Source organism: Cebidichthys violaceus, unplaced genomic scaffold (genome assembly GCF_023349555.1).
Source record: "Cebidichthys violaceus isolate CVI_PGR_0920_01 unplaced genomic scaffold, fCebVio1.0.p SCAF_4, whole genome shotgun sequence".
Taxonomy (NCBI): domain Eukaryota; kingdom Metazoa; phylum Chordata; class Actinopteri; order Perciformes; family Stichaeidae; genus Cebidichthys; species Cebidichthys violaceus.
The window spans coordinates 12886043-12896036 of NW_027176594.1; the positions used below are offsets into that span (position 1 = coordinate 12886043).

General features: G+C 45.8%; 1 protein-coding gene across 2 annotated transcripts in view; it reads right to left on the reverse strand.

The window, feature by feature from the left end:
* Positions 1-1081: 1081 nt before the first annotated feature.
* The window catches only part of si:dkey-117m1.4 (uncharacterized), a 19587-nt gene continuing 10674 nt past the window's right edge, over positions 1082-9994 (reverse strand). The window contains exons 5-9 of one of the 2 annotated variants that reach the window (XM_068726970.1): positions 9863-9937; positions 7357-8474; positions 5403-6232; positions 4976-5215; positions 1082-1343 (exon numbers count right to left, since the gene is read on the reverse strand). In XM_068726970.1, the coding sequence (XP_068583071.1) occupies positions 1090-1343; positions 4976-5215; positions 5403-6232; positions 7357-8474; positions 9863-9937 (2517 nt within the window). In that variant the 3' untranslated portion in view covers positions 1082-1089. Of the gene's footprint in view, positions 1344-4960; positions 5216-5402; positions 6233-7356; positions 8475-9862; positions 9938-9994 lie in introns of both variants that reach the window. The other variant, XM_068726968.1, reaches the window with a different exon arrangement.

Here is a 9994-nt window from a genome sequence, read left to right on the forward strand (position 1 = left end):
ACATATAAAGTGATATCTTGCTCATTGGCCGCTTTTTTTTTTTTTTTTACTGCTTTGAATAACAAATGTGCAACAGGCAGAAAAACAACAGAAGGAAACAAGAACATGCTGTTCCTACGGGGGGGGGGGGGCAGTTCTCATGTTTCTGTGTTTGAACTAGACATCTTAGGTATCCAAAGGGAACTTCACTACATTCTGCGACCATTTCATTGTCTCTCTCATGAAACCCACACTCAGGAGTTTGTCGGAAAAAAAAAATAATAATCTCCATCGTAATCTTGTGTTCCACTTTAAATTAAAGTCCTCACCTAGTACCGTACATGTAGATATGATGGTCCGAATATAGCAAAACCATTGTCAGAATTGCACAGTCAGCAGTATGAAAAAGAAGAACTAGCTCGCTTGATAGATCTGGTTCTAGGTTAGAAGTAATTAGACCTACTCTAGTTATATAGCCACTAGTAAGAAAAGTGTGGCCCGAGCACGGGCCATTTGTCCTATTTAAGTCTCCAAGTGCATAAAACACTAACGCTACTTCACGACGTTCAACAACACTGTAGGGCTCCACCCCCCCTGTGTACAGTTTAGTGTATCCGTTTTGGATGGAGAGAAGAAAAAAAAAAAAGAAAAAGTCCATATACAACACAACAAAGGCTGTGGCCAGTGCCATGGTCTCTGAACGCCCCCTCCCCAAGCATGTCTCAAACGGCACCCGTCCTAGTGCGCTGCTTTCTGACAAGAATTGCACCGTGACCCTTGAACCAGGAGCACCATCAAGACTCCATAGTGTAATTTTTTAAGACCTTTAAAGTAGAGCAGCAAAAAAAAAGTTCATTCAGATTTCTGTTGTTGTACGGCTCAAAGCTAAACTGACATCAGGTGTCAAAATTCCAAGCCATGTTGAAAACAAACTACCAGAAGAGTGAAATTTAGGACCGTCATCTCAAAACTAGTGCATTTCCTGGGCAGCTGGGTACCATTTGAGAATCTGCTCTGATCACCTGCACCACACCAGACCTCCCCCTCCAGCATCTTCCCCCCCAACCTTCCCCCCAACCCTCCCTCCCTCGAACACTCCCTCCACCCTCTTCAGCAGACAATGAGCGGCAGGGGCTCACTTTCCCGCCGCTGGTTTTTCTTCAACAGCTGAATGCGATTGTGGCAGTAGAACTTGATGGCTCGCCAGTCGCGGTGGTTGCTGACCAGCAGGGGGCACTGCTGCAGGCAGCTCTCGCAGTCAGCCTTGGCGGGGACGCGGAGCTCGGTGATGTTCTGGGACAGGTGCTCCTCCACCGCCGCGCGCTCCGCCTCTGACCAGGGCCGCTTCAGCACGCCGCGCTTCCCTACAGACGGAAAAGAAGAGATGAGTGTGTTTTTAACAGCTCCTCTCGTTCGACATGAAGGTACAAAGGCTATAAAGTAGTTTATGAATATGAGATATGAGTTTACAGATAATTACAGTCCCTCCTCGTCATAGTGGAGGTTGATTTATGGTTTTCTGCAGGTTACAACTACAGTCTACGTGTTACACTCGTTGTCTTTTTGATTCTTAACAGTTCATTTTGTTTGTACACCCTCTGGTGTTTTGGAGAATAATGCAGCGCAGAGAGAATAACGCCTTGATCATGCTCGGAGGCTCGAGAATAAACAAAGCTTAAATGTGGGCAATTATTTCAAATTCAGTGGTTCTGACGTAAGCTGACTTGAAAAATACAAACTGTTGTTTGCTGCCTCCTTGTTCCTTGATGCATGATACGGTAACAGAAAAAAAACAACAAGAAACAATCTTACTGCGCTCATTTTCTCACTGGTTGCCTAACAACAGTGTTACAAGTTGAAACTAATTCTAATAAAGTTCCATTTAAAAAGGTAGAAAATGTTCCATACATGCTTCATGTTTTTTGGCCGACTGAAGTTCAGGTTAGTTTGCCCTCAAGTTAGAAAGTGAGCAAGCCACGACTGTGTGTGATATCATCAGAATGAGGGATGGAAATGTCTTCTACTGTTGACATTTAAATGACACAGTTACAACACATCACACTGATTGATGAAGATCTAGGCCGCTTCCAATCACATCTAGGTCATTTCCAATCAAACACAAGTCACGAGCATTCCTCACTTCACTGTGTGTGTATGTGTGTGTGTGTGTGTGTGTGTGTGTGTGTGTGTGAGTGTGTGTATGTATATCTCTTACTTTTTGTAATCTATCCGGTTTGAACGACTAGTCAATATTGGTTAATCTACAGAAAATGAACTGGTTGCAGCTTCTAAATTGGACATTGTTGCTGTCTCTTCTTTGTCCTCTATGACAGTAAGCTCAGTGTGTGTGCTTCTGTGCTGCTGTTTGGATAAAAAAGACATTTAAAGATGTCACATGGACTTTAGGACATTGTGATGGCCATTTATTCTCTAACAATTTATAGGCTAAACATAAATATTTAAATTTACTTTTTTCCACTGTTATTTATTTTTTAGTTTGTTTGTCGGTTGTGTTTTTATTGTTATATTATTATACTTGGGCTATGTATCTTCAATAGTAGACCTATAATACTCCAATAATATTCTATCCTATGGAGCTAAATCCGGGTCAAAAGTTTTGATCATTTGAAAAAAATTATTTGAACCTGAAAGTCCAAGTTATGGTCTTGAACATTGAAAAATACAGCAATGTATTCAAAATAAAAATAAGTGAATGAAAAGTTTTTTTGGGTTGAATATAATTTTGATTCAGTTCTGGAATTTTTTTTAATACATTTATTTTTTTCATTTTTCACTTTCATATATATTTTGATATTTGAGGTCTTGTATTTTTCAGTTTCAGATTTTATATTTTCATATTAAATTTTTTTTTTTCGGTTTCAAATCTTTTTTTCACTTTCAGATCGTTTTTTTCAGTTCAGACTTTTGACCCTGATCTAGTGTGGGGGCGTGGCTTTAACTGAGAGGGGCGTGTCATCATGAGTGACAGCATCACAAAGAAGGCTGAGGACCTTCCTCAACAACGTTGCCTTCAGGTAACGTGGGCACCACGACAATTATGATTGAACACTTTCTTTACACCATATTCACGTGAATGCAGAGGGTATAAACTGTGAGCGCCAGCTATCCTGAAGGAATCTTCGGAGGGAACCAGCTACTAGATGGTTCGATTGGTCTTTCGCCCCTATACCCAGGTCGGACGACCGATTTGCACGTCAAGACCGCTATGAGCTTCAACCAGAGTTTCCTCTGGCTTCGCCCTGCCCAGGCATAGTTCACCATCTTTCGGGTCCTATCGCACAAACTCACGCTCCACCTCCCCGACGGTGCGGGCGAGACGGGCCGGTGGTGCGACCCGACCCCACGGGGCCGGGATCCCACCTCACCCGGCACGCTGGCCCTCACTTTCATTGCGCCACGGGGTTTGCAGTTGCTTCACCCTGTGACTCACGCGTGCGCTAGACTCCTTGGTCCATGTTTCATGACGGGTCGGGTGGGTTGCCGACATCGCCGCAGACCCCTGCCGCCTTTTACTTGAGCCGATCCCCGCCCTGGCGACGCGGTTGGGGCGGACTGTCCTCAGTGCGACAGTCACATATGAGATGTGGTTTATAGATCTCCAGCAATATGTTTGTGAATGTGTGACGAATCTGGTGACAGAGGCAGACAACAGCTGCTGCGCATGGAAGGGAAACCAGTAGGTTTAAAAACCAGTAGGGACGTAACACCGGGACCCGTCTCTCCCCCCAGGGAGAGCGGGCACAGCGAGCACTTAGTCCACGGCCCCGGAAAGCGGCGAGGTCTGGGTGAGGAGCGCTGAAAAGCACCTTCACCCCGAGCCTTTCCAATCCGACCTAGTGCCGGGGTCGCGGCGCACCGCCACGGAGGATATGCACCTGGCGAGGGTATAGCGGTCCTGACGTGCAAATCGGTCGTCCGACCTGGGTATAGGGGCAAAAGACTAATCGAACCATCTAGTAGCTGGTTCCCTCCGAAGTTTCCTTCAGGATAGCTTGCGCTCACAGTTTATCCCCACTGCATTCACGTGAATATGGTGTATAGAAAGTGTTGAATCATAATTCTCGTGGTGCCCACGTTACCTGAAGGCAACGTTGTTGAGGAAGGTCCTCAGCCTTCTTTGTGATGCTGTCACTCATGATGACACGCCCCTTTCAGTTAAAGCCACGCCCCCACACTAGATCAGGGTCAAAAGTCTGAACTGAAAAAAACGATCTGAAAGTGAAAAAAAGATTTGAAACCGGAAAAAAAAGAAATTTGAATCTGAAAATATAAAATCTGAAACTGAAAACTACAAGACCTCAAATATCAAAATATATATGAAAGTGAAAAATGAAAAAAAATAAATGTAGTCAAAAAAATTCCAGAACTGAATCAAAATTATATTTGTTCTTATTATTTTCATTCACTTATTTTTATTTTGAAATGTGAAGGTTTTTTGAATCAAAGCTATGCAATCGTACATAATTTCTGACTATTACTGTTACAATAGATAATCCCCAAAAAGCTTAAAGACAAAACGTATGCTTCACACACATCACAGCCTTCGTCTGAACATTTAGTTCTTCTGTGAAATCATAATCTGTAGATCGGAAGGAAAAATTTAAATAACTTTAAAATAATGTTTCGATAATCATATTTGTTGACAAATAAACAAAACAACATGATTCACTGATTATTGTACGAAAAGGGCACAAACGTATCAATAAACTTCGTTACTCTTTTTAATTTTTCATGCCCCGTGTTGTGCATGGACTCGCACAGATGCTGCTATAAATCACCAATAAGAATCTCCAAGAGAACCTGACATGGAGAGAGCACGCCATGTGTGTGGCGCACTGGCCCACTTCAAGCACTGGTCAAGCACTTTTTTTTTTTTTTTAAATCTCACCTGCACAATTTTATCTATTCATCGTCCTCTGTTTTGTTCAATTGTGCAATCACACTTCTACTTGTAACAAACCTGATTTGGGCTGACCTGAACCTCTCCTGCGGTTTGCGGATTGAGGGGGAGGAGGCGGAGGGGGTGGCTGTGCGTTCTTGAGCTTCTTGGGTCGCCCCACCCGCCCGTTGTTCTTGCCCTTCCTGACATACAGCAGGGTGGGTGTGGGGTTCGGAGCCGGAGCCGGAGCAGGAGCGGGCGCCTCGGGCTTCTCCTTCACCTGCTCCCCGTCGGACTCTCCCTCTGAGTAGGAGTCGGCAGAGTTTCCCGACATAACTGGAAAGAGGAGGAGAACTTGATTAGTCTAACCCGCCACTACCCCCCATGTTCTCCAATCAAACACGGGAACATCCGCATAAACTGGAAGAAGGGTCATAATCCTTTTCCAGCCATGGGATGTCTAACCCCACAAAGGGAGGGACGATACAGCAGAGAGACACCAGTTCCACTCATTCATTCTCACCATCCAGTTCCAGGCAGATGTGGTTCAGGCTCATTCCTCTGAACAGCACTCCATCTCTCTCTCCGCAGAGCACCACTCGGCCCACTCTGCCCATCAAGCCTGGGTCTTGGCCAATACCGGCACAGTTCTGCGTCACATGGTACTCCCTCTCCAGGAAGTGCTCCAGCCTCTCCACCGCGCTGCCCCCGGGCTGCCCGGGCTCCTCCCCTTCTCCAAGAAGCAGCAGCTGGGTCAGTATGGCTACCTGCCGGCGAACCCTGGTCTGGGTCAGGGCGCGGGGATTGCGGGTGCCGCTTGAGCGGGCCAGGCTGCGGAGGAGGTCGGTGCCTCGCAGCGGCGTGGCAGGGGAGTGGTAGGGCCTGGCGAAGACGTACGGGTTCGCCGGATCCACTCCCACGTCCTGCCGTGTCTCCAGGAGGAGCTCCAGGCAGGGCTCGCAGTGAGGGGGCAGGATGAGGGGCTGCACTCGTCCACGTTTGCCCTGGACCCCGACTCTGGGGAGGTGGGGGAGCACCAGACGCTCGAACGGGGACAGGGAGGCCTCCAACGGAGTAAGAGCTGGGGGGGCACCGGGTGGGACAGGAACGGGGCACTGGGGGGTGATGCGAGCGCGATATTCGGAGATGGACAGCTTGGAGACCTCACACTCGCGTCGCCGGTTGTACAGGATGAGGAGTGCCAGGCTGGAGTGACAGAGGAGGCGCCAGGCCTCGGCTGACTGGAGCTGCCGAGACAGGGACAAGAAGGCCGAGTGCTGTAGCCGACGAAGGTACAGTACCAGGGAGGACAAGGACGAGAGGAGGGGCAGCATGTGGTGACGCCCCGAACCACTGAAAGAAGAGATGGAGAGCAATTAATTTATTCATTCTAATAATACTAGTTCTAGCTAACTTACAAAAAAGGTAGTTTCCTGCAATCGAACTGTACCAGCCATCATGTCACAGAGCCCGGCAGGTATTTGGGGTTAACATTGAGATTCATAGTTTGTTTGTTTTGGGGCTGCAACTAATGATTGTTTTAAATTCAATTAATCTGCCGATTCTTTTCTGGAATAATAAGAAACTATTTTAACACTTTTATTTAAAGTATCGGCCGCCAATCGTTATTGTCGGATATTTGTTCAAAATAGTTTGATCGTTGGCAGAGCAGAAGAAACAATCAGATGACTCATCGATTCTCATCACCAGCTCTTTAATTCGCTGTTAGAGCGACACGGCTGGACACACAACGCTCCGCGGCCGGCTCGCCATCTGCAGCAGTAGTTTCGCTGTATGTCTGATACATTTTTTACCGAGAGCGAATCTGGCAAGAAAACACACTGATGATGTATTAAAAAAAAAAGATAAGCCCAAAAGACATATTCCATGATATAAATAATCTGAATCTGATAAATGATGCCAACCGTTTAGATTTTAGTGCGCCGAGAGAAATAGAGAGACAAGCAGACACACCTGACATGATGTCTCAAAGCACAATTTGAATTGAATAAAAACCTACCACATATATTCTATAAATGAGTCTTCATTATTGTATGAATGTGTAGCCTCCCTTTGTGTCAATGGACTTTTTTGACCTCAGTGAAAATGTTGTTTTTGAAAGGTTTTTAAACAGATATGGATTGAAGCAGAATATTTCATTAGATAAAATCATGTTGTGAATTTTGGAAATGATCACATCTATCTTTTCTTGAACAAATGTTGACTTTTTTGACTTTACAACTCTTGAGTTATTGGAAATGTTTGGATCACAGGAGTCTGTAAACAAAATCCTACGTAGCCACCACTGGAGTCCAATACTACAAATATGCATGTTTTGTTTTGGCTTTGGGGTTTGGACTGTCGTTTGGACAAAACCTCTTAAAGACGAAATGATTAATCACCAATAATAATAACAGTCATTAGTTGCAGCCCTACTCTCAAACTTGCTCACAAAGCAGGCAAAGACCACAAGTTACCTCAGCAAGTCCTTTTCCTTATCCTCTGTCCCACTTTCATCTTCCACCTCCATCACTCCATTCTCCTCCTCTTCCTCATCATCCTCATCCTCCTCATCTTCCTCCATTTTTGGTGGCTCCATCTCTTTGGCCAACTTGTTGGTGAAGGGTTGAGGGCACACCACCTCAACATCCTCCTCCTCTTTGGGCCTTTTTACCTCCACAACCTCCACATCGTCTTCATTGTCCTCCTCCTCCTCCTCCTCCTGTCTTTCTGTCTTTAGCCTCCTCATCGCTCCCTTCCTGGACTGTGTCACGGCCACAGGGGGCGGGCTCCGCTTCAGGACAGACACCGGCACTGCGTTCTGTCCTCGCGGAGGAGTCAGCACTGGTGGAGTGGCGTTCCTTCCAGAGGAGGCAGGGGATTGGTTAGCTGCTGAGAGAGTGGGCGGGGGCATGGAGAGGTCCTGGACGCCGGGCTGTGTGAGATCTGAACCGTGGCTCTGTGCTGCAGCTTGCGGTGACTTGGAGTGCTGCAGCGTGTGTGTGTGAGCCACGGTAGGGTTTGAGTTCTGCGCGTGCAGACGGGGCATCTGTGTGTAGCGCTCCACCAGGGCCGAGCACACTTCTGGCTGGTGGGCGTGGTGCTTATCCAAGTGGCGACCCAAGGAGCGGAAGTGGCGTCCACAGTGCTCACAGGTTTGGCGCATGGAGTCTATGGACACTCCTCCTCTGGGGACATTTAAGCTGACATTGCCTTTGGTGTTGGAGCCCAGCGGAGCCGGAGCTTTGAACACAAGCTTAGCTGAAGAGGAGGAGGAAGAGCAGGGAGGGGAGGACTGCGCTGGAGGGTGGGATGAAGGGAGTGGACGGTTGTGATGAGGGATGCTGGTGGGGGACACTGGTGGCGGCCGCCCGGGCGGGGTCCGGTGGGGGGTCTTCTTCTTTGAATGAGCGCCGCGCCGTTTCTTGCGCCGGCGTAGTGCCCGCCCGCGGGGGCTGGCGTTATCTTCGTCGTCTCCGGCGTCTGAGTCACTGGCGTCAGAGTGGGAGATGGGGGAGGAGGAGGGGGAGAGGGACCAAGATGGGGTGACGTACTCCTGCTGCTGCTGGGCTGTCAGAGAGAGAGGCTCATCCTCCTGGAAATGAGAGACAGTGACAGGGTGAGAGATGTCCTCTGCTGTCTGGAGACATTTTTTGTGGTATTAATAGGATTTTCAATTCAAGTGATTTTTTTTGTTGTAACATCTAATAAATTACTTATATACTACTACACTTACTATACAATATATATATATATATATATATATATATATATATATATATATATTTATCGTAAACCCCATATCAATTACACATCATCATTATGTTTGACCCTGCAACTCAAATTAAATGCTATATTATAATTCTAAATTTAGTCATATAGCCTTACGATTTCACCATTTATTTAAATTGTCTGTTGATACTATTGTATAACGTCATAATATCAATATGAACACCTTAAACGGTCCTTACATGACATTAACAGCATTCGGAATTTGTCCCGATTCCTTGGCATTAGCAGGTCCCTTATTAATTCTGCTGCTGTCGCTGTTACAAATTATAGACTTTCCTTTATGTATCTGAAAGCAGGACTTATTACTATTATGATATAGGACATATGGGGCAGAAAGCCTTATATGGTATTATTGGGACGTTAATTAGGGTTATTGGGTGGCATTGGTTATGTCTATGCTGGTCATTTACATAGTTATCTGAAGCGTTTGCTGAATCTGACGTGGCACACTCATGCAAGTAAAAGAAAGTTAAGATGGGAATCTGAAAATGTTTTTCCATGAGGTCTGACGACACTAAGCACGAGCAGGTCACATTACTTGTGCCGTTTTACTTTACTAATACACATAATGAAACAATCATTCAGACAGGTGGCGTCCTGCAGGCACAGCTGTGCATCACAACCGCATCAATGTTTGAACAGTCAGTGTTTGTTTTTAATGATACTTTACTTAAGCACTTTAATACTACTGTTTTGGCAGTACAAACAAATATCACAGATTTTAGATTCTAGTGAAGATCACGATGTTTTTAAAGAAACCAAAAGATGAATTCGGAGGAAATTGTTTTCAAACTGAACTTAATGCATATTTTGGCCACTTGGGGGCAGCATAAACAACAACGACAACGCTACAGGATTATCTTATCTTAAATTGATATTGTGAACTAGTTGACAAACAGTTGCCTGTTTAAACATCCAGCAGCTAGCAACAAAATAATTTATTTGGAGTCGTATTTCTGGCCACCCGGTGATTGTCATATTCACTTGATTGTCATATTCACTCTCCTTCGGCTCTGATTTTGGTTTCTGCCAACTCTTCAACTAGCCTTGGACTCATTGCAACCAATGAGAGAACAGTTGTATGTGATGTCACCACTTCCTGCGCTGTTTGCTCTGTGCCGTACCTCGCAGTGAGAACATGTCTTATCATCTGAAGGCAGGTCGGGGAAAAGGTGGTGTTCTTTCTCTTACCTTTTTGACATTGTTGTTATTCTCTGTGTCGGAGTTACACTCGTGTTGCGCTGGGGACACGGTACCACGGAAACCCTGCAGTGACAAAAAGCAGTCGTTAAAAAATGGCCGGGCACGCTGCTCATTTAGTGT